The sequence below is a fragment of the Alexandromys fortis genome, unplaced genomic scaffold (genome assembly GCF_014885135.2).
Source record: "Alexandromys fortis isolate MF-2015 unplaced genomic scaffold, M_Fortis_MF-2015_v1.1 scaffold_46, whole genome shotgun sequence".
NCBI classification, from domain to species: Eukaryota; Metazoa; Chordata; class Mammalia; order Rodentia; family Cricetidae; genus Alexandromys; species Alexandromys fortis.
In genome coordinates, this window is record NW_026067919.1 from 577,102 (window position 1) to 601,707 (window position 24,606).

A 24,606-nucleotide genomic window follows, 5' to 3' on the forward strand; every position below is an offset into this window, starting at 1 on the left:
CCTTCCTTGCATGATGGAATGCTACCAAGGGTTTGAAATGCCTCATTTAGAAGGCAGGCAATGCACTGAGATGCTGTGCCAGCCACCGATGCAGTGATGCAGGGGATTTCCCAAATGGTTCTCTCGGCTGTTCACTTGACAATCTAATTGTATAAGGAATACTGACCGTAGTGAAGAGTTCTTTTTTTTTTTTTTTTTTTTTTGGAGGAGAAGAAACTTTAATCAGAATATATTGTATAAAAATCTAAACTCAATCAAAGAAAAACAATATTTCTTCTGATCTTGAGAGATGACTCAGTGATACAAGCACCAGCTCCTCTTTCAGAGAAACGGGTTTCAGTTCTGCAGCACCAACTTAATAATGGTTCAGGCTTGCTTGTAGCTGCGGGCCTGGTGATCTGACTCTCTCTTCAGACCTCCACAGGCACCAGGCTTGCACATGGTACACAGGCATACATCCGGGAAAACATCCTGAAAGATCTATAACAAAAAGAAGAAAACTCATCTTCGAAGAGGAGATGGCAGGAAATAATCAAAGTCAGGCTGTTTCTTTCCGTCGAACACATTGAAAGTTCAAATCTTGAAAACATTTGCAGATTCAGAAGCATTAATATGTTCACATCTTGATAAACATCATTCTGATTTGAAAGAGGAAATTTTCCTTAAAAATGGAAATTTGTCTGTTCCGGCTTGGTGGGAGCCTAGCCAGGTTGGATGTTCACCCTCCTAGACATGGACGGAGGGGGGAGGACCTTGGACTTTCCACAGGGCAGGGAACCATGACTGCTCTTCGGATTGGAGAGGGAGGGGGAGAGGAGTCGTGAAGAGTTCTTAGTTGACTTGGGGATCAAAGAAACTAGACCCACAAAACTGTCCCACCAGCCCCATTTGCAGTTGCAAATAGTTACTAAGTAACTAAGTATTGATTTGAAATGGTCAGAACCCTGAATCTCAGCAGCTTCCACAGACTTCAATACACACACTGAGCGCTGGGTTCCCTACAGAAAATCTTTAAAATTTGATAGCCCATCAGTACCAATATTTTATTGAAACACTATGGGTTTTCCTTCTAATCTGTGATTAGATCCATGAAATTTCTGCACATAACTTAATTTAGACTTAATACGTTTTCCCCCTGGGAATGAAGCTATAATTTCCCAACATGTCAGCAGTAAGATATAATCCATTGGAATGAATGGAGTTAAAATTTCAATGCACCCTTATTTAATAAAAAGCATTTTAAACTCACTGGGCTTCATAAGATGGTAAGAAAATTCTTTAAAATCCAATAAAGATGGGAGTGTTGTAATAGGAATAAAATTTGAATGGCTTTCTGGAATAAATTCAGAATTTGAATATAATATTGAGGGTTACCAGGCCAAATCTATAGGTTTCTTCTAAGCTTTGAATCATATTAAGAAATATTGCATGGCCTTACTGTGGCCACAGTGCGGTGCCTCCAGCTTCAAGATGGTTTTGACATTACTGAGTCTTTTGTGGTTCCAATACAAGCTTGATTGTATTTTTATCTCTGTGAAGGATGTTATTGATATTCTGATAGGGACTGAACTGACAATTTTTGTGGGTGGTATGGACTTTTAAATAAATTCTCTTAATCCATGATGAAGGACATCTTTCCATTCATTTGTGTCTAATTTATCTGCTAAGGCACTATGCCTTTCAACTTGAACTATGTATTTATTCTCAGTAATTACTCTGAGCAGGATCTTACAGAGCACAAAGTAGATGGACATGGATTGAATAGAGCCCAGAGCTAAGATCACACACTACCAGCAGCGGACCTCAGCAGAGAAGCCAAGAGTACATTGGGAAGGACAGGCCCTGTAGCAGGCTATGCTAGGAAAGCTGCTCTTCACACACAGAATAATTAAATGAGCCCTTTACCTCTCCCACCCTACAAAAGCCGGCTTAGTGGAGTAAAGACTTCGTGTAAGACATGAAAGTCTGGGACTCCTAGAAAAGGACATGAGGGAATACTTCAGGACACAGTCTGATTGAGAATCTTAACATACATAAACACACTGCACACAAACACATACACACAAACGCACACAAACAAATACACACATGCGTGCGCACACACACTGAAACAAAGGCAAAACGAGACAAAACCAAGAGTTTCTAGAAGGTGAAGGGAATAGAGAGCAGAGTAAACACAATGTAGCCTGTGGGAGGTAAGTAGTACAAAATGTTTTATTCCTGAAGTCTGCCCCGCAAGTACAGATCTACTGTGACATTAACTTGCTGCCATATAATGTCCATTAAGATGTGCTTGTGATGCTTATTTGCTCCTACCCAATTGTGCCAGCCAAAGATCCTAACAGGTATTTGACAGCAGCAGGTCATATAAAAGAGTATGAGAAATCTGAGCTGTTGTATAGAAAAATCATTACGACTAAAGCAAATTAAAACTGAGCAAGAGAAGAGAACCATGACTCTCAAAGGAGGACGCACAGATGACCAACTGGTGCATGCAAAGGAGCTCAGCATCACTAAACATGGGGGAAGTGTCAAGCAAACTACAGAGAGATGCCACACAGTCACAACAGTTGCCACGAAAAGAAAAAAAAATTGAAGATAGCAAGTTCTGATGAGCTGTGGAGAGCATGAACTGTTAGACACAGCTGGTAGGCATGTGCATTAAATCAGCCGCTGCTGAACACTAGGAATTCCGCAGGAAACTAAAACAGAGCCGTGCTGTGAGCTGGTAACATTGCCACTGAATGTCTGCCCAAGGCAATGGGGTCAGCCACCCCAAAGACACCCGTGCAACACCACTGTCACTTTCCCAGGCACCAAGATGCAGAACCCACCTAGGCGTCCACCAACCAATTGAAGAAGAATCTGAAGAAGACAATGGATGTTCTTCAGCTAATAACAAAACAGGATCCTGCCATGTGCAACAGCACAGATGAACTCTAGGGTATTGTGAAGCGAAGTGAGGCCAGCACAGGAGGACAAGAATCACACAGTGCAGCTCACACAGGGACTCTTAATACATAGTTTGGGAAGCAGAATATAAACTGGAAGGGATGGTGCATACCTGGAGTGTCATGGAACCTGTACATACATACATCACGACACCTCATGTACACTTCATGCACACCAGGAAGCACAGGGAGAGTGTTGTGAGGAGCTGCGGGCCACGTTCCTGCCGCCTGGCTCCTGGCCGTCAGCTAGCTTATGCCCCAAAATAACAACACACAAATTGTATTCTTTTAAACACTGCTTGGCCCATTAGTTCCAGCCTCTTATTGGCTAGCTCTTACATATTGATCTAACCCATTTCTAATATTCTTTGTAGCACCATCAGCTGGCTTACCAGGAAAGATCTTAAACTGCGTCTGTCTGGAGTGGGAGAATCATGGTGACTGCCTGACTCGGCTTCTTTCTCCCAGAATTCTGTTCTGTTTACTCTGCCTACCTAATTTTCTGTCCTATCAGGCCAAGCAGTTTTCTTTATTAGTTAACCAATGAAAGCAACAGATAAGATACAAGACCCACCTCCATCAAGAGAGGCTAAGGCAGGAGTATCTCTCTCAAAGTCAGCCTGGGCTACATAATGAGACTTTGTAAAACCAACAGACCAAGCATACATCCAATCATATAAATAAAAAAAAAGTTGGGCAGTTGTGGTGGTGCACACCCTTAATCCCAGCAATCAATAGGTAGAGGCTGGTGTATCTCTGAATTTGAGGCCAGCCTGGCTTACAGAGCCAGCTCTAGGGCAGCTAGAGTTCACAGAGAAACACTGTCCCCCCAAAGCAACAAATAAAACAAAAACAAACAAGCAAACAACCCCAAACCAAACCAAACAAAACCAAGAAGAAATAAAAAGGAGGAGAATGGCCATCAGAGGTTGGGGTGCTTACCAGAAAATAGAGAAGGTTGGAACTGCTGTGCACCCAAATAAAACCTAGACAGACCAACAAGAAAAGCAACCTGCAGCAGCCTGGCCGGGTAGCTACAGATGTGGACACGATGAACTGTCAAGGAGCAAAGAGCACGAACTGAGCTCTCCACACCACACACACAAAAGCACTGACGCATTGACTTCTGACTACTGGGATCCACCAGCCAGTTTTCTTAAGGATCTCTTTCCTTACTTAGTCCATGAATGTTTATAACCAACACTTTAGAAATTAGTGCGGGAAACCAAGTATAAAAAAACATATCAGCATAATTTCTGAGGTGATATGGAATTAGCAGACACCAAACAGAAAAACGCCGGGTGATGGGGAAAGATGTTTTATCTCAAGGCTACCAAAAGTGTAGGTATCAATGTTCATGATATAGTTTCATTGGTGCTATGAAAACAGTTGTATCAGGAAACAGCCTGTGGTACTTGGTCACTGGCTTATGCTCCACACACACTTTTTGAGATACATTTAAGACTTCTTGCTAAAACTTCCGTTTCTCTCAAAATAAAATATTCATGGGAAGTAGAAGAAAGCAAGCCATATAACCCCTTATTCTTCAGTATGAGTTATTGCATTGCTTTAATAGCACACTTTAGCAAGTATTCTTTGTTGAGGACTTCTGGGAGAAGAAGGAAGTTATGAACTAGATCTCAAAGGGCCCAGAGAGCAGTGACCACCAGAAATTCACACTCGGGTCTGCAGCTATATCTAAAAACAAATAGCTAAATTCATAAAATTTGTGGTTTGTTACTATCTGAGTTAGGGATGCTCTAAACATCTAGATTGGGAACCAGAAACATTGGTTTCTGCCAGTGGGGACCATGCCAGAGGAACAGCAGGTGGTAACTGAAGTTTGAGGTGTCAGCCCAGCAGGAGGTAAATCCCTAATGTGACAGCCCGCCCCCGCCCCCCCCCCCCCCCCCCCCCCCCCCCCGCAACAGTAGGTTTCTAACTGGAGATTTACCTAACCAGGAAGCAGGGGCCTGCGCTATGCATGCCCTATTCTTTCTTTCCATCTTAGACACTTGGCACATCACCTGGTGATCCTCCAACACCTGCATTTTGGGTTCCATTTGCATGTACACTATGTCACCCTCCTGCATTTCCCAGACTGCCTTCAGTGTGAACACTGGTCCAGGGCCAGGGCCACCCCACCCCCACCCCCGCAGCAGGAACTAGTTTTCTGCTGCATAGGGCATCCGGCCTACCAGGCTACCTGGTGGTTGCCAGTGAATTCCTTTCTTCTCAGTTCTTTTCCCTTCCCCACTAGTGATCTTTCTGTACTCTGCTTTCAACCACTTGATAGATTACGTATACAAATGAAATCCCATCAACTGTGTTCATGTAGACTTGTGATCCCAGCCCTGGAGACAGATGCAGGAGGTATGCAAGTCTGAGGACAGATTTGGATATACATTGAGATGTTGTTTCAAAAAAAGGATGGCTAGGGAGAGTACCATCCTTAAAGATTCAGTATCCAGTACCCACACAGGAGGCCACCAGGCTGAGGGGGACAGGAGACCAGGATCCTTGAGGTTCCCCTGTCCTCCAGCTTAGCTGAACTGGTCCAGATTCAACCATGTTCTCACAAATGTTACCACCTCAGCTTTTAGGACAATCTAATACTCCATCAGGTATACCCGTGATGACGTGCACACATCCTGCATTTCTTAGTTCATGGGTACCAAAGTGGCTTCCAGGGTTCAGCCTTTATGACTTAATGTCAGTCTAATTTTTTTATTAAATTTTTTTTTCATTTATGTTACATACCAACCACTTAGGGCTTCGTGGGTAGAAAGCAAAGCTGCATGATTGGTTAACGGGTGAAACATAGGTTCACGGCTTACACGTCGTTTCCAATGGCACGAGGCCACACCAACTTCCAGGCTTCCTCTGAAGTGGAAGGCTCAGCTCTGTTTATCAACAGCGTGTGCAACCCGGGGTCCCGGAAGCTTTCCTGAAACCAAGGGGTTCTCAGCAGGATTTTCACTTTGTTCTGGACACCAGGCAGGTCACCCGCTCAACAGTCACGGGGAGGAGCAGATCGAAAGCCACCACGTTCCTCAGGGGGTATGTACAGGAATGTGGAGCAGAAGCCCCTGAGGTGGTGCAGATGTTCAACACCCTCGTTTGTGCTTACTGATTTTCAGCATCACCATAGCAACACCAACGCCACACACTTCCAAATGTTCACAAGGGCAGTTCCCCTGATGGGGATCCCTACTGTAGGAGAAAGACCAGAAAAGGGACAATAACCTATGACATAACCACACAGCACGGGACACTCTGTAGAAAGTTTTGGTCCTTGCTATGTGTACATGATGCTGCTGCTGGTGCCCGGCAATTTTATTATTTACGCCTATTTTATTTTCAGTCATTTTTCTCCTTTGTAGCATGGGGGATATTCGTCCTGTTTTCAGATATTTGAAGGTCAGATCATGCTGACCTGACTCAATACAGAAATGATACCCATGAGCCTCCCACAGTTAACCCTTTCATCCATTGGAAATACCTTAAAAAAATAAGACAAAACCAGGCTATTGGTTTTCAGTGTGATCTACCCACAGCTTATGGAGAGCTCCCTGATGTACAGACGCTCACACAGTGGTTGTGGAGAATCCACAAACAGGAGAGAAAAGGTGTTCTGTGGAAGGAGTTTAGTGGTTCCGAGAGCACAAATAAAATGAGCCTGGAGGAGCAGGGAACTAGCTGAAGACAGCTAGGCCGGCTGAATGAGGGGAAGACTTAGGCTCCCAGGAAGACCTTACTACAGAGAAAGCATCAGAGACTCAAGGAAAAATATGCAAAAGCAAGACAGCATGATCAATACAGATCCAGCACAGAACAGGAACGTCTCCTGGAGTGATGAAGGAAGATACTAAGGGATGGAGGAAGCCCCGTCCCCACCTCCATCCAAGGGCGATGCAGACAAAAAGGCTTTTTCTTGTGAACTTAACACTCTGAAATCATATCTTCCTATGGACAAAGAGTAGGACACAAGCGAAGAACAAGATGGAGCTGATGTTTCTGGAGTTTGCGTTAGACGAATTTCCATCTAAAATTTCCATTCTGCCGCATTAATCTCGGAATGGATGGACTTTTTCCATCTGATGCACACTATTCATCCAATACCAAACATGAGAAAGCCGTCTCAGCTGCAGCCTGCCTCTGACTATCTTTACTGTGGGCCCAGACCCCCAAAGCATAGTTAACTCTTAAGAAATGATTCACGGAGGTTCACCAATCAACTCACTCCAGAAGGGCAGCAGGAAGGTGGAAGGGACATCAGCTCATGAGAGGCCCCAAGAGGTGACAGTACTTTCCTGTTTGACTTATACATTACTTAACCCTGATAGCTTATTTAGCCGTGTGTACATATCAAAAACACTTTCTTCTTCCTGCTCTGGTATTTACAAAGACTTTAGGTGGATATCACCTTCCTATCCTGTAAGCCGCAGACACACGGCCTCATGAAAGTGCTGGATTGTGAGTGTTGTGAGCATACAAGCACATGGTCCTTGTTAAACATTTGTAATGCTGTTTAAGTGAGTCCTTCAAGAGTTGCAGTGGGTCTGGGCTCTTAGCAACTCTCACTTTCATTCCAGATGCTCTGGGTCAGTGGCCACCTCCTGCTGTACATGGGGAGTAAGCTCTAGGCGAGAAGTCTCATGACTCCTTCTTATGTAATTGGAGGTGGCTTAGGGAAAATTTCCCCCCAAAGCTTGCATTTCCATAAACCAATGCATGCCTTATCATAGAGATCATGGGTATCTGTGCTACATGGAGGGGCTATACCTTAGGAGCACAAAACACTTGGGCTAGGGTGTGTTCAAGGCTCTTGCATGGTCAAGATAAATGGAGCTAGAGTTGCCCACATGGGTCGGGCTAGCACATCCTGCAGAAAGCTTCAGAAGGGGTGTGTCCACTCGTTCCCATGCACACTGAATAGCCACATGCATTGTGTCCTGGACTATTTTTTTTTACTCATGAAAATCAAAGAGAACATCTTCCAGAAACAGAGAGAACATGTCCTCGGCCCCAGCGAACACAGCAGAAGCCAATAATAATGATACACAATGCAAAACAGAGGTTGTTGAGATGTAAACTCCCCACAATGAGGCCAGGGAGGGAAGGGATTCTGAGGGGAGTCCTCTCTCACAGTGAAGGAGCACTCCTGAGCACCAACGGAGTGGGAGGCAGAGACACAGTGAAAACCGTGTGTTTGGGCTCTTCAAGCTTCCAATCCTGTCATTTCGTTAGCCTACCAAAAGCCCTTTCAACACAGGAGAATGACACAAAACCACACTAGGTCTGTCACTGCCTCAGAAACTCCCAGTAATGGCTGTTCATAGATTTCTTCGAGAATAAAAAGAAGAAACTGTGTGGAGTCCCCAACACAAGTCCCTGTAGGCTAGTCTGTTAGTTGGGGAACTCACATGTTTTAACTGAACAAGCTTGCTGCTGCTGCCAAGTTTTTTTTTTTTTTTTGAGTCAGGATCAGAAACTTCCTATGCAGCCAAGGATAATCTTGAATTTCTATTCTCCCTTCTGCCTCTTGAGAGCTGGAGTTACAGGTTTATGCTGGGCTGGGGATCAAACCCAGGACCTCCAGCATGCTAAGCAAGAACTCTTAACAACTGAGCTACAGCCCCAGTCCCAGCCCAAGATAATTTTATAAAAGGTCTTACGTTTTAATTGTGTGTGTGTGTGTTGTATGTGTGTGAGTATGCATGAGAGTGTGTATGTGTGAGTTATGAGTGTATACAACAGTGAGCGATATTAGTGAGTAGAGACCAGGGCTGGAGCTATAACGGTAGGTGATTATGAGCCTTCTGATGATGATACTGAAATTTGGGTCCTTGTAAGAGCAGTATGTGTTCTTAATTACTGGGCCATCTCTCCCCTCCTGAGATGATGTTTTTAGATCATGCATCTGACAATATCACAGATGCCAGATCTCACGGGACTCATCAGGAGTGGTTACTCTGAAGAACCGTTGTTGATACAAGCTCACTCTGGGCATCAACAATAGGAATGGTCAAGAACAGAGAAGAAAGCATGCCCTGGGGAAGGTGCTTTTAAAGGGGTTGCTTTCCGTCATCTGAAACGGGGTAACTTTCGTCATTCACAGATGGGAAGTGATCTCAAGAAATGGCCCATTTGCTGGCTAAAGACCGGCATTCCTCAGGTGAGTAGTTAAAGATTCCTGTGTGAAATCTGATACCTCTGGCGTCAGACAGAGAGGGTCAGTGAGCCGCCTTCTCTGTAAGGCAGAGTCAAGGGAAGAGTCCACATACTGCCCTTCCCTCAGATCCTATCCAACCCCCTGAATTAGGCTTAGAATCTCTGGGAACCGAAACACTGAGTGGCATCTCAGGGCTCTGCTCTCAAGTGGTACAAGTTGCTCTTGGCCTGCTCTGAGGGAGAGCACCTTGTAGGGGCCACAGAGGTCCTTGTGCTCATAGACAAGCACTAGGGGATCCAGGAATATCAAACCCACAGTGTTATCCCTTGGAAGAAAGGGATGCGTGCAGCGGTTGAATTAAATAAGCACCAAAGATAATAGGTATTTGAACAAGTTTAATAACAAAACCAGACTCACGAAACCAAGGTTCCAGCGGAGTAGCCGGCGGAGACAGGAGAGGAAGGGAAGGGGCCTGCAGCGTCTGCCCGCCCAATATATCAGTAAACATACGCCCGAGGGCAGCCCGCCCCCAAGGGGAGGGCTTATCCCTACAGATGCATAACCTGTTATCCACCCAGAAGGCTGGGAGTGGATGTGGTTAACAGTCTGGTCATCTTTTGTGCTAACTGTGAGGCTGAGACCACATCAGATCCTCCGACAAATCCTTATCATGAGCTTGTCAATATATAAAACACATCTTTAAGGAAGTTATCACATGTAGTCAATCTACAGAACCCGTTTTTGAAACCCATTATGAAAATATGTCCCCCGTGCTTTACAGAGAGCTTTGATGTAGTCGTGCTTCAAGCTTTATTGGGACACAGGATTGAGTTGATTATCACCAAGGAAATTTTCACCCAATTGTGCTATGTTGGAATAAACAAACCACTCATGGTCAGACTCCTGGAGTTTGAACCAACACCGGCTATTGAGTTGTGTTGAGCCAAACTATCTTCTTGCCTTCTATGGGTCATTTTCCTGCTGGTTGTGGCAGCCCCAGCAACTGCTGCGGTATGTCAGCACCCTCATGGCCCCTGGCAGGGATTAGGCATTTTCTAGACACCCAGATTTTCCAGGAATACTCTGTTGAATGCTGTGTGGGTTGTGTACCAGAAGAAGACCATGAGAAAGAAGGAAGTTTGAAGGGATGGTACCCAGTTCACAAAAGTGCTAGCATCCGGGTTTCTCTGCATGAATGCAGTTTCCGTCTCCATGATGGAGGGTCTGCATTTTACACACCATCAATTTCACAGCCATTTCTCCCTCAACTTTTTCCTATGCCCTGCCTGGGTCCTGCACCCAAGAGTGGGTTTGGCTTTTACTTCTCAGGAATAGGATCTTAAGTCCAGAGTTTCTGTTCTCTCCTAAACCTTTGGCTTAAGAAAGATGTATTAGGGAAAGTTACCAAGCTCTGTGAGGACCAGTTATTTGTCTTGCCACATTGACATTTAGTTTTTAGACTGGTCTCGGAGCTTTGGAAGACTGTCTACCTGGAGACACTGTGTGGTGCCTCTGGATTCTGTTTTCACTGAACAGTAAAGGGCACACTCAGTTATCTAAAGGTCTAATGCCCAGAGTGCCCCTTATGTCCTGAAGCTAGGGCGAGGCTGGGGGCTGTGCTGTGCTGTAGGATTACTGGCTGCAGTTCATGAACCTCTGCCTGGTAGGGACCCTCTTCTCCAGATGAAATTTTAGGTAAAGGTATTTCTGTACCATCAGAAAGAGTCTAGTGCAGAGGTCTCAACTGGTTTCCCCTGCTACTTTTATCACTTAACGCGTATTTACTTACAATTCAAAAAGCTGTGCATGGAACTATGTTGTAAATGCTCATAAATTCTTTTCTAAAAATTAATGGTATCTTATAAACTAATTTCAAGGAATCTATCATGTATGTGCCATGGTTAACATGAGTGAGCTCATGTGTGTAGCTTCCCAGAGATGTGATAGCTAAGCCTCTTCAGACAATGCTGGTAACACTCACACAGCAAAAGCCAAAGGCACAGGCGAGCATGAGCACTAGGCTGGGACAGTTTTCAGAGAAACTGACAGAATAACTTTCTCTTCAAAAATGTCTCCTTTGAAAGTCTCCCTCAGTTTAAAAGTAATTTTAAAACGTCTTTAGGGAAAGTTGGTTCCTGGAGAATTGAGTTTGTTGTGAATCCCAAAACCATAAGCTAACCAGAATTCTGACTGAGGTGGGAGATTCATTTCAGCAAGCACAACTGAATTAGTTCAGTGGAATTTAATTTTGAATAATCCAACAAGTTATTATCAAATCTAAAGCAGACAGGATATTCACTCTGTGACAAGCATTAAATAGTAAATGTACAGTTCAGAATAAGACGGTCGTGGTCCCTCAAGGAAGACCACACAAACATCAGAGCCGAGCATGGTGGCTAGTTTCTGCCTATCACACATGCGCAGAAGCAGGAAGACTGCAGGTTGGAAGCCACTGGGCTACAGGTGAGGCTCTGTATCAAGAGAAAAGGGAAAAGAAAGGACCATGGATCATCTTTAATTGAGAACTAGAAGTCTATATGGTGCCTTCCACGGGTTAGATGTGACTCAGTGGGAAAGAGCTTGCCTAGAAGGCATGAGGCCCTGAGCTCAATCCTCACTACTTCAAAATATAATAAAACAAATAATAAATAAGTAGATACAACAAAAACCAATCAAAAACAATTAAAAAAATCCAAATTTCCCAAAGAACCTTCTCATACAGATGTCCCTGAACATATATAACATATACACTTAAAAAAAAGTATTAGACAGAAGGGCTATGAATGAGGGTTTAGAGGGAGGGGGGAAATGATATAATTAAGTTATAAGCTAAAAAAGTAAATGGATTTATTAGAACGGAATTATTGAATGTTTAATACATAATTATTAATATTTAATTTAACTATGGAGACTTCTTTTCCATTTTCACATCAATAGGCTCACCTATCCACCAATGCTTCAAAGCACAGGTTTTCATGCCGTCAGAAGTCAACCTGTATTAGGAATCATGTCTCCTGTGTCCTTTTTCAGCAACGAACATGCCTGTGATACTGTCCACATTCTCTCAGACACACCCCACATCCAAACTAGATGCGAGCCACAGATCAAAGAGGGGAGGCTCTTAATACTCACTGTAAAACCACTTCATAGAAAAGAAACATCTGAGTTTTATCTTCCCTGCAGGCTGTAATGGATGCTCCATAGCTCAGGTGATCTTTTGACCTTTCAAATTTTTGCCTCTTCATAAGGAAGAAATTTTTAAAATACCATAGTTTATATATTTTTTAAATACTGTATTTGAACCATCACTATTAAGATGGAAAGTTGAAGACATTTTTAATGAGCTATTTCTCTTTGACCCCTTCTCTGTCTGTCTGTCTGTCTGTCTGTCTGTCTGTCTGTCTGTCTCTCTCTCTCGGCTCAATCTCATTTGTGTAACTACACCAAACATTAGATAATAAACAGACTCTTTCAAGACTTCACCACTTCTGTACAGCCCCCCTTCCACTCCAGCCCCGTCCCAGCCCTTTGTCCGGCCTGTTGTTCCATTGAGAAAGAGGCAACTTAAAAGAGTAGGTACTCTCCATCTTCTCCTACCATGTGGGTCCTGGGTATCAAACGAGGGTCATCAGGCTTAGTGGCAAGCGACTTTCTACCCCGGGGCCTTCTCACCAACACTAAATCCCCACTCTAACCTACAATTCCGTTTTCACTAACAAATAATTCAGTTTACCGCCTAGGCCACTATTTTGCCTCATCTCCTTGTTGGTGTTTGGATCGTTTCTAGGTTTATACTTTGAGTGGCACCTATGGCAAACATCTCCAGTCATGAGGCCTGATGCCCACGTAAAGGGTGTGTCTAGGATGCCACCAACAACCTAGATTCCTTGGTCACACAGAATAAAGCCTAGAAGGTAAAGTATTGCAAGTCATTATACAGACATAGACTCTCCCCCAAAGTGTAGGTACAGGCCTACCATCCTTCCAATGATTGATACTGGCAACATCAATGGCTGTAAAACTGCACTACAGGGTCACCTTCTTGGACATGCCTTGGATTGCTAAAGTGTAGCTAAGGTGGGGCAGCAGCCTTCTCTCATGACGTGAAGAACACCATCCACTCTTCATGGGAGCTGCATTCTCTATACGTGGTTTTGTGAGTTGTGTTTTCAATCGGACAGCTGTGATTCTTAGTATCAAACAAACCTTAGTCTTTTTCTTGTGTGTGTGTGTGTATTTCAAATATGTATTTTTGCATATAAAATACATTGAATACATTTACACTTAATTTAGACAGCTAGACTTAATTAAACTAACACAATCAATGATGGTCTATGTACATTTGGGTTGAAATTTTGTTTTACTCTCAGATTCCCAGGGAAGAAGCAATCAGAACAGAATCTGGCTGTGAGAATTACATCAAGTTTCAGAGTTTTCCATCAGGACATACATGCATTTATGTCCTGTCAAATATCATGACAAAAACAGATATGTTGAGAGGCCATGGTCTTTTCACTATATGGCTACCATCAAAGGGCCACTTGCTGATATGAAATGTCAAGGTCAGATTTCTCCCCTTAGGTGTCCTTTTTTTTGGATTGGCTGACTTCCTAGTCATTAAGCAGTTACATTAGAGTAGCTTGGTAGTAATAGAAGCAAAGTCATAATGGCTGAGAAACATCCATCATTACAGATATTAACAAAGTCATTCAAACAATAACAGAGATAACTGGGCTGCAAGCCTTGCTGTTCCTCAGTGGGAAAAGCATGGGCTTTGACTCGATTCCCTGGCTCTGAATGTAGACCCCTTATAATGTCTGTGCCTTTCTTGGATGCAGACTCTTCATGGCAAAGTATACTATGATTACTTATGAAAGTGGGTCTTCCCCAGCAGCCAAGTATAAGGCCACACTCTGGATAATTCTGTAATGTAGAAGTATACATTGTTAGGCATTGTACCCCATGTAGATTTAAAGGCTTATAGAAGCACATGTGTGGATCTAGAAACCTTTCCGTTGGGAAGTAAGCTAAGGGTGGCTGTCTTAACATGACACGACTTGGTTGGAAGAGGCACTCTGTGAAAACAAAGCATAGAGAAGAGTCTGGATGGTTATTTCATGGGTTTCTTTGGTTGTGACATTGTCATAAGTAGTTCATGTTATCAGTTGACGAAGATCTTGTCTTTCGGGGCTCCAGCCTCTCACACTAGGTTTACAGGGACGGCGAAACATGGCGAGTGGGAAGATGGCATTCAAGTTCATGAGCTGCTGCTCCCAGAGACACCCATCCTCTTCCTGCTCCTCTTCAAGCTCCTCAAATTCTGCCTCCCCATTATCTGCATATCTACACTATTGGTTTGACACGATGGCCCTTCCCAAATGAGCATGCTGGATTAGACTGTAAGGTCCTCGATGCTGCAAGTCTGGGATTCACAGATGTCAATGTGGCTACTGGGCAGATAACCACCTCCCTTGTCTTTCAAACAAACTCACATTCTTTATGTTTGACCCGAATTTACATGTTTCCTGTGCATCTGACAAAAGCATTTCTGCACTAAACTAACATGGGGTCAATTTTGTTGTACTCAATGATGTCTTCCTAATTATTTCAGGGGCACTGGGGCAAACAACTACCCATGCAGACCTTAATAATACTAAACTTGATTTATATTTTTATTGAAAAGGCACACTGTATAGGGAGAGGCTTGGTGAGGCACTCAACTCAGCGAATTAATCCAGGACTTCATACCTGCAGTTACTGAACTATATTCCCAGCTCCTAGGCTCAGAATGTTAAGGCATGAAACTATTAGATAGAGAAGGCATGGGAGAGAAAGAATAGAAGAGAAGGAGGAGGACAGAAGCGGAGTAGGTTTTCCAAATGTGGATAAGTAGCAGGTGCAGATGCACGAGGCAGGATGCACAAGTACACAGAATCAATTACACAACAAAAATGCACCTTAAAATGAAGGCTATGGATAAGGCCAAGAGCTAGGGGAAAAAAAAGAAAACATCGTTAAGATTTGTCTACTTAAGGGAAGAGAGGTACTGAGAATTCCAGACATGGATGTTAGAAAAAGTCAAGCCAACAGTTAGATTACACATCCTGGCCTAGGTCTGTCAGGAATGCCTGAGTGAATGCTATTCAAAAAACAACTGAATATTATAGTGGTAAGATCAGTGCTCCAGTAATCCCTGCCACTCAAACCTGAATGTGAACTTGGAATGCACAAGACACTGTTGAGGACTCTCAGTCCAGTACGGAATTCATGGGAACCTGTTTGCACTTCGAGGAGATGGCTTTAAAAGCAAGAGGAACACAAGTATTCTATAGACCATGGTGGGTCCCAGAAGAGTGGTGGTAGTTTGTTGTCCAAAGATAAGACAGAAAGAATGTGAGTGTGGTCAAGAAAAAGTCTCACCTAAGCCGAGGATAAGACATGTGACCACAGCCTTGAACCTGTTGAGTTAGAAGACATCAGTTCTACAGTGAAGTGGAAAAGACCACATTTCCCCAACACTGATCACCAACTCAACTAAAGAGGACACATGAGCTACCACTGCACTGATGAAATTGTGGGAAGGAAAATAGATATGTTTCAGGAGGAACTGATTAAGAAAAACAGCAGAAGCTACCTTTCTCAGACTCAGACTCACTTCTGAGAGCTGGCATCTCAAAATACAGAGAGCACCTATTGGGGATAGTTTGCCTTGCCTCTCAACGGCTCCTAAAAGTGGCTTGAGGGCTTGGGTGTTCTTTGACTGTGGTTCTGGTCTGCACATGGTCTTCCCAGTGTCACTAGATCTATGTCAAACTTGTCCTGCATCCAACCCAGCATCCATTCCAGCACCCATTCCAGTAAGTATGTCCCACTTCAATTGTCTGCTTAGTTCAATTTCCAAATACGGCATGTTCCAAGTGACTGGAGGTTCGGACAGCCACATCTTTCTGAGAAACACAATTCAATCCACGATCATCTTAACATTCTTTGAAGGTTTTCTCCTGGAGGAAGAATAAACTATGACACACACACACACACACACACACACACACACACACACGTGAGAACCAGCCACTCTGATAGACCTAGTAAACACCAACAGAGACGAGTGTATGATGTAAATTCCTATAACATATGTGCTAGACAAGCTTGTGGGGAGCGGCTCCCCTTCCACAGTGGTCGTTGGCTCCACATCAAAACTTGGAAGAATGGCTGAACGATTCATTTGTAAGCAGAACAGTGTCTAAAATAATAATGCAGAATACTTTCTCTTTAGGTGTGTGCTCTTTCCCTTGCAGATGCCACTGCTCACTGCTGGCTTGCTGGAGCCACTGACTTTGATACTGGGAGCTTTTTCACAATCATTCCACTTACAATCCCCCTTCCTCTTTCCCACAAAGCTCTAACATCTGCTTCCCCAGTACTTTGACACTGTTTGTTATTTTTTCAGTGATTTGGGCAGTATTCATTCATTCCATTGTTCCTCAAGATTTTCTCTTAGGGTTTCTTTTTCTAGCATAGTATATGCTACAGTTTCAAAATAAAAGTTACAGGTAATGTAGGCTATACTACTATTCCAAAATAAAAGCACTATTGGCCACCTACAAGTATGATTTCAAAGGAGTTATTATAATGCCCCTGACTGCAACCAAAGTGAATAGAAGGGGGGCAGCTATAGCCTTGGTTAGCTCAGTGTGCCAAGGCTCAGCATCCTAGTTAGGGGCACCATGGCACCAAAAGCAAGTTGGGGAGGAAAGGGTTTATTTGGCTTACACTTCCACATCTTAGTCCATCATAGAAGAACGTCAGGACAAGAGCTCAAGCAGGGCAGGAACTTGGAGGAAGGAACTGATGGTGAAGGCACAGAGGGATGCTGCTTATTGGCTTGCTCAACATGTCTTGCTCAGACTACTTTCTTATAGAAACTAGGACTACTGGTCCAGGGATGATACCAGTCACAGGGGCTGGGAAGAAAATTTCCTATAGGCTTTCCTACAGTCCATCTTATAGAGACATTTTCTCAGCTGAGGCTCCCTTTAATGCCTTTAACTCTAGTTTATGTCAACTTGACATAAAATTAGCCAGTACACTCCAGGCACTATGGAGCTTTGGCTGTATAGTGAGGCCCTTTCTAGAATAACAATGCATATAAAAGTAACTATGCTTGTATTATCCATGTCAAACACGGAGCCGTGAAGACAAGCCTAGCCTTGATGAAAGCAAGAGTGTGAGGTGCAAACAATTCCAGTGCTGGTGGTGGGTGGACTCAGGAAGCTTGGCTGCCAGGGTCTACTCTTTTCTACTTTCCCTTTCATGTGGCTGGACAGCAGTGTTTACAGGTTGTATACTAAATACGTAAGAAGTATTTAGTACGCATTATCTTGTCCAAGTTTCAGTAAAAGGACAGCAAGAGAGCCAGTGGCACTATCCTGATGGGTCTGGTGTCTTCAAGTCTTGGGAGGCCACCACCGGAGCACAAACACAGTCATAATTAGGCTCATTTCCTCTTCCTCTATCCTTGTTTATCTACATTTTACCCTCTCTTTCATTTTATTTTTTACTTTTGTTTTTTAATTGACACATAATATTTGTACTTTTTCTGAGGTACATCATGATGTTTTCATTTGTGTGGAGATCAATCTAGGGAGGGAAATCAGCCCAGTACATCTACATCACATTAGATGTTTTGTTGTTGCTACTTAATGGAAAATTCATTCCAAATCCTCTCCCTACCTAGTCTGAGTTATAGCGTGCATTACTGATAGTTATTGTCATCCCGCTGAGCCACAGGAGATAACAAATTATGAAGAATCATCCCAATGTTTGATAGAATGAATATAGAGGAAGAGGCAAAGAGAGCCCCTGGTAACCTCACCTCTGGAGCTGTCCAAGGCATCCGAGATCTGATACCTGTTCTCATCCTCCTCAACCGCTGAGTGCCCCCTAAACCTGCTCCACCTAAACCCCCCTATTGCCAGAGATTGATGAACTGACTGAGGCAGAATTTTTGTATACAAGGGAAGTCTTACTGGGCCCCTCCAGAGCTCTGTGGGAATCTAACTTTTTACAAGTCCTGTTTTCTTCAGTCAAGGTGTTCTTTCAAAATACCAATTTTATACAACTAAAAATGTAATCAGAATGCCTTTAGCAAAATAATTCTAAAATGAACTCCCACAACATCTCCCTCTCAACCTCATCCTTATTGTTTATTTGTGTGTGTTCTTCCCAACCCATGCCTCCCTAGGAAAAGCCACTATTTGGGATATCTCAGATCTAATCTTGTTTATATCATTACTGTTCCCTTGGAGCTTCTGACTTGCCCCTGCATGGTCCTGGAAACCCCATTCCCCCATCTCTCTCTCCAAACCCCACCCACTCAGAGAGTCTCTCAACAAAGGAAAGGCATCAAAAAACCCAGTTATACATTCTTGGTGACAACTGCAGCTTCCTCCCCTCATGTCCCCACCTAAGTGCTCAGCTTTTGACCACACTTGGGCACAAACCCAGCTTGCAGTGGGCACATCATTACCCCTCACCTATAAGCTCTATGATGTCTTTGCCTTAGCTCAGGTGCACAACTTCTCTGGCCTTGATCTCTGAGACAGATCAATTTGTCTGGGAGTTGCTTGGCTCCATAGACTTGTTGTTATACTTTTAAAATTCAGTTTGATCTGGCTGACTGTATCAGTGGAGAAATTTATTATGGGGTGGGGCAGAAAAAACCCATTAACCACCCTGAAGATGATGACTTATGACCCTTCTTCCACAGCTGGGCTTTTCTCTGGCAATATGGTTAATTTTATTGGAGTGGACCACATAGTGACCACTGCTGGTTGACAAAGGTCCAACATTTCTGCTTTGCAGATCCCAATTCCCCTGCAGCTTTTTACTTTCATTTTTAATAGTTCTTACTGTGCATTGCTGGAGTTTCCTTATGCCTTTTCCTCTGAGAAACTTTGTGCAGGCTTTGAAAGATGAAAATCTTTACAATGGTAGCCTCTTTAAACAAAGTAATTCTTCAGAGAAAAAAAAATCTCGCCACCATGGAACCATATAGGGTAATAACTCTAACTACTCCCACACAAGTTAACACAAAGCTGCTAGAAAATTTAGATCAATCACAGATGCTTGACAAATAAAGTATATTTGATAATCAAGATTTACAAAAACCCTAAGGTCTACTCAGGTTCACAGTAATATTTGTCTAGTCTTATCTTTGCTCACTTTTAAACTATAGCTATTTGGATAAACCAAACCATTAAAAACTATAATATTCTATAATGGAATGTCTATTTCCCCAAGGAAGTCCTTTTCCCAAGGTCAGGCAGTTAGACAGCCCTATTTTCTCAGGGGCTTGAAGAAAGTTCCTGCTTGTTAAAAAAAAGAGACATTCTTAATTCAGGCACGAAAATCTTTGACACTTCCCTTACCACGTGACTGGTGCTTACTAAGTTGTCAGGGTCAATGCTAGTTTCCTCAATCCCTGATCTCAAGCCAACCCTAACCCACGTGCCTCCTTTCTCTCATTTAATACTATGTGCAACTATAGAATATCCAAGGTACATTCTTTTTTCAATAAGCACACTGGCGGCTACCCCGATTCACCCTCAGATCATGCTTCCCCCACTGCTGACTCCACACATCCTCTTTGGGACCTGAACCCCAACAAAGCAGATGAAATAGAAAAATAATCTTTTGGTTTCTAATTCATTGTGCATGTCTTCTTGATGCATTTGGGGTAAAGTTCAAGCAATAACAGGAGCCCAGCTTTTACTACAATGTTAACGACCACACGTCAATCCTACCCAGGGGTCTGGGAAATGGTACAGATACCAAGTGGCCTTTTTTCTGTGGGAACAGAGACACTGAAGTATCAAATACCCGTCTACTTGTGAAGAGCTAACTCTTACAGAATGCACACAGGACTCCAGTGAACAGAAGGTGGACAGAAAGTTCCCTCAAGTCAAAAAGTGCAATCTTTTCTCTCAAACATTGAGGAAAGGCTTTTGACTGCCCCAGTTAGAAAATGAACAAGATGAAATGGGCAAAAATGGTTACCACTGGTGCGCAAGTTCTTCCCAAGTTTCTTTGACCTTGTTTTATTAGATAGAACACTGTGAAAGCCATAGGGATGTAGGTCACGCTGTCCTGTTTGGCAACCACAAAAGTGTAGTGGTGTGTCACTCCCCAGACACGTGACTTGATTCCTGTTGTGTGTGTCTATTGTGTAAACTCAGGGGAAATGTGACTCAGCAGAAAGAAAATAAGATTGGGGGCAAAGGGCACCAGACTACTGGAATCAACAAGTGATGTTTAGCCTATTTGTGTGCATGTGCTTCAGACAGGGTCGGAACCTGTGGGGCAAGTACCAGTGGATGCTGGTAAAAAACTTACAGTCTAACTCAACTGTATACTGTTTTCAGACAAGCTCGGTAGCAGGGAGCCTCTTGGTCTAAGTCTCTATTTATGTCCTGTCAAGGTTAATTTTAAGAAGCACTTGTCTTCGTGGAGCCCTAAAGGGCAGCTCCTTCCAATCAAGAAAAAAGGTGGAGGAACTCTCATTAGAAGGTCCTAAACAGACCATTTTGAGAGATACTCAGTTAAAATGCTTAGTGACATCTTCCAGCCTGAACAGCATATAAAAGAGCACATGGGCACAATACAACATAACAAGCAGCCACGAAGGAGCAGAAAGCAAGACAGACAGCTGTCCAACTTTCACAGCAAGCCTGGAATCCAGCTTGTGAGTATTGATTGACAGCCCACATCTCTCCTCCCACTGTGGTGTTCTCACCAGGGGTTTCCTCCAGCTCTCCTGTTGGGTGAAAACTGATAGCCGATTCCCTAAGCATCTGTGGAACTAAAGAGGTTTCAGAATCCCCTAGCATCTATTATCTCCAAGGACCCCGTGACAGCACCGAAAGAGATGCCTGTGTGTTGCAGAGGACTATCCAAAGGTTAGGCTGGCCTCAGTGCCTGACAGACTGGGAAAGGTGTGCACTTTGTCGCCCCAAGATCTGCATTTGGAATTCGAACTCCCACTAGCTGTTAAACTCTGCACTCTCCCTAAACTTCCTGGTGTTTGTCTATCGATGGTCTGACAGCCATGCCAGGATGCTATTAAAAGCACTGTGACTGACATAGATTGAACCATGAGGTTCATGTTCCCTGTGGTCTAAAGTTGCAGTGGCTCCTTGCTCTAAGAATTATGCCAGAATGCAATGCAAAAAGCATGTACACACACTATGCCAAGGACCTTGTTTCAATTAAGGTCTTACTATGTACATCAAGCTGGACTCGAGTTCTCCACCCTCCAGCTTCAGCCTCCCATGGACTGTGATCAGCAACCCCGAGAGCACACGTGGATGCTACAAGGACAGCACAGCACGGACAGAAGTTCAGCACAGCTCACGCTCTGGAGTAGCAGGCTGGAGGCACATGAGAGAACATGATGAGGAAGCAGGACACTGGGAGCTGGTGCGGAAAATGTTCTTATTTGCTTTAGAGATGGAAGGTTCTGGGGTCTCCATGATCCCCCGCTGCTTACAAGAACCCCATTTCTGAGGCAGGGAAATGTACTCTTTTCCCCTGAGCAGCCGACACAGATGTAAACAGAATATCAGGAACACACCAGCAAGTTCCATCAGCCTCTGCCAACGTCCATGCAGTAAGCCACCTGCCGCTCACTCCCTTCTGCTCTGTGTTCACTGCGCAGTCACCCAAGTGTGTGTATTGCTCCATACTGAGACTCCATGACACTTGGATATCTCCTTAATTAATTTCAGGACATAAATAATTTTTTTGCTTATATTTTAGCCAGACAAAAGTCAGTGGGTACCTCTTAAGATCTGACTTTTCTTTAAAGTTCTAAGGCACAGAATTTTATACTTCACCCTCCTTATTCCTCCCTTCCCCCTCCTTGCCCTCTCTCTCGGTGAGACAAAATCTGTCTCTAGCTGGTTTGAGGCTCTCTAGTTATACCAGGCTACTAGCCTCAAATTCACAGATATCTGAATATCTCTGCCTCCCAAGTGCTATACTGAGGATTCCCACCCTATTTTCTTAATTTCTCAGTCAATGAAATATACTTCCAATGTGAGAACATAAACCTGCTAGGATGTGCTGAGTGTCAGCCTGAGATAGTTGCTAGGTTTTGCAAACCCTTTAATGGTCCTGGGCTGAGGCCAGCAGCCTAAAACACAGAGGGGAGGGATTACAACTGGATTATTCCAAGACGGAAACACATCAGAATTTAGCAGGCATGATCATTTTGTGGTGGTGATCTGTATCCCTGCCACCAAATCCCAACTGCCCGTCTGTCTGCCATTCAGCCCCTGCTAAGTTTGAAGGTTGCGTCTCTACTGCTGAAGGACCCTTTAGGTAGAACAAGCTCCCACTACCTGTGTGTCAAGGAGGTAGGAGAGAAAGTTGAACACCATGAATAAAACACAAAACAAAGTTAAGGCAGTACTTCAAATGATAAACACTTCAGAGCCCAACCAGTCTTTGAAAGGATTTGCTCAGGAGGAGGGCACAGGGCAAGCGAAGCATCAAGAGGGAGGGTTCCGCTGAGCTCTAGTTGATTCTTAGACAGGAAAGATGGGCGCAGAAGGCACACTGTTAATGTCTGCCATGTCACAGGAGCCGACACACATCCCGTGTCCAGGTATCAAACCACACAAACTTCTCCGAAGCTGGACAAGTTCATTGGTATCAGGGTTCCATCTTCAGACAGAACTCTTTAAAAACCATATAATAGAAATACTTTCTACAAGCTTGAAGAATTCTCAGAATCTTTTCCCTTTCTCGTAGCACCTTTTATGCATCAGTTAAGAAATGATCTTGGGTTAGAAGCAACTCAGCACAAAACCCAATGTCATAAGGGGCACAGCAAACCAAGTGACAGGAGTTGAGAGCATGGGTCTATGACTTGAGGACCACGGGTAGTAACACAGCAATCAACAACAATAATCACAACCATACCCAGGAGAAAAAAAATCACACGAGCTACTCTCCAGCCGTAGGACAGCCAGTGGCCTTTACAGTTTCATCTCTCACTTCGCAGAGTGAGAGGTGTTCTTTCTAGCAGTCAGATCTTCAGGACCCGCAGCCGCATCTGCGGACCAGCTGTATGCACACCATAAAACAGAGCAAATGACTTAGCTACCTTAGCCTGCACCAGATCCTAAAGTTTGCCTTTTAGGTCAAAACACATTTCATCGTGCCTGCGCACATTTCTTCCCGCGGCATTTCAGGTAGAATTCTAGACCGAGAGAAGCCAATCTAATGGAACAGAGCCCGTCTACCATTCTGTTTTGATTTATCCAGGGCAAAGGCCCCCGAGTACTTACTGGCTGGTGACGGAGTGCTGCATCCACTAGGAGGTGGGTGGCCATGGAGACCGTGGAGGGGAGGCAGGGAGAGCCCTCCGATGACAGGTGGAAACAGTAACGGGTAGGGTGCCGCCGGGTAGTGAGTCATGTGTCCACGCACTGCCGGGACTGGGCATGCGTGGCTGCTGGTGCTCATGCTTCGAGCCTCACTGAAGGACGGGTGCTCCAGGGTGGGCACACATCACTACAGGTCCCAAAGCACACAGAAAGAGGCAGATGAGGGCAAAGCGAGGCTGAGGCAGGTCCTAGCCAAAGCAAGGGGGTTCACCTGCTGGTCTGGCTTCCTCCCAGCAGGCTCTCTCTGCCTCCCATTTTGCTTTGTGGATGACGGGAAGGAGGCTGATGCTGTCCAGCTGTTCGTCTTAGGGTTCAGAGGTGCCAGGTACCTTCAGAGTCCAGGGCTGTTAATCCTGTAAGAAAACAAGCAGATAAACAAACCGATGCTTCACAAATCTGGGGGATTTCTCACTTTATCAAGTTATTGTGCAAAAATGTATTAATAATTCAGATCTCCAAATTCCTTCTTGGTCCCATACGTTTGGTAGTTTGTGATTTTAACTTTTCTCAAGCTCAAGCATTATAGTATAGGCTAAAACATCTACATGTAATTTTATCATAACCGATCCTCCTCTGTTAAATTACAAGCTTCACTCTGAACTGTTCCCTACAGTACAACTCTCCTTGCCCCGTGTTTCTCCATGGCCACCTAGAAGCATTTGTTTTCCTGTCTCTATGTTCACAGTGTTTGTTGTCTTTGCATCTGTGCTTCAAACCCTTAGCAGAGTACCTAAGCATGAGCAGGTACCCGGCATACATTTGCCGAATGAAGAAAATCTTGTTCCTTAGGGAAATTGCCAGTTTGATGCAGTCTGGTCTATGTGCCACGAAGCGTTAAATCCTGTGCAGGAAGAACCTTGGATTTCACTTTGGATAGCACACCAACAAGGAAAGACAACTGCAGGAGAACGCTCTGTTTTAATATGAAGAAAGCTAAGGAACCCAGCAGGAAAGTTTAGGTCAGTTTCTTGTTGTCCATATGCCTACAAGAACAATAAATATTTAAATAGTAAATAATACTAAGGATGTT

General features: G+C 43.9%; 1 protein-coding gene across 1 annotated transcript in view; it reads right to left on the reverse strand.

Annotated features, from left to right (window-relative positions):
• The window catches only part of Rarb (retinoic acid receptor beta), a 629,041-nt gene that overhangs the window by 309,620 nt on the left and 294,815 nt on the right, over positions 1 to 24,606 (reverse strand). Inside the window, exon 3 of the mRNA XM_050140562.1 lies at positions 23,478 to 23,929. Coding sequence (XP_049996519.1) covers positions 23,478 to 23,655 — 178 coding nt within the window. The 5' untranslated portion in view covers positions 23,656 to 23,929. The remainder of the gene's footprint in view (positions 1 to 23,477; positions 23,930 to 24,606) is intronic.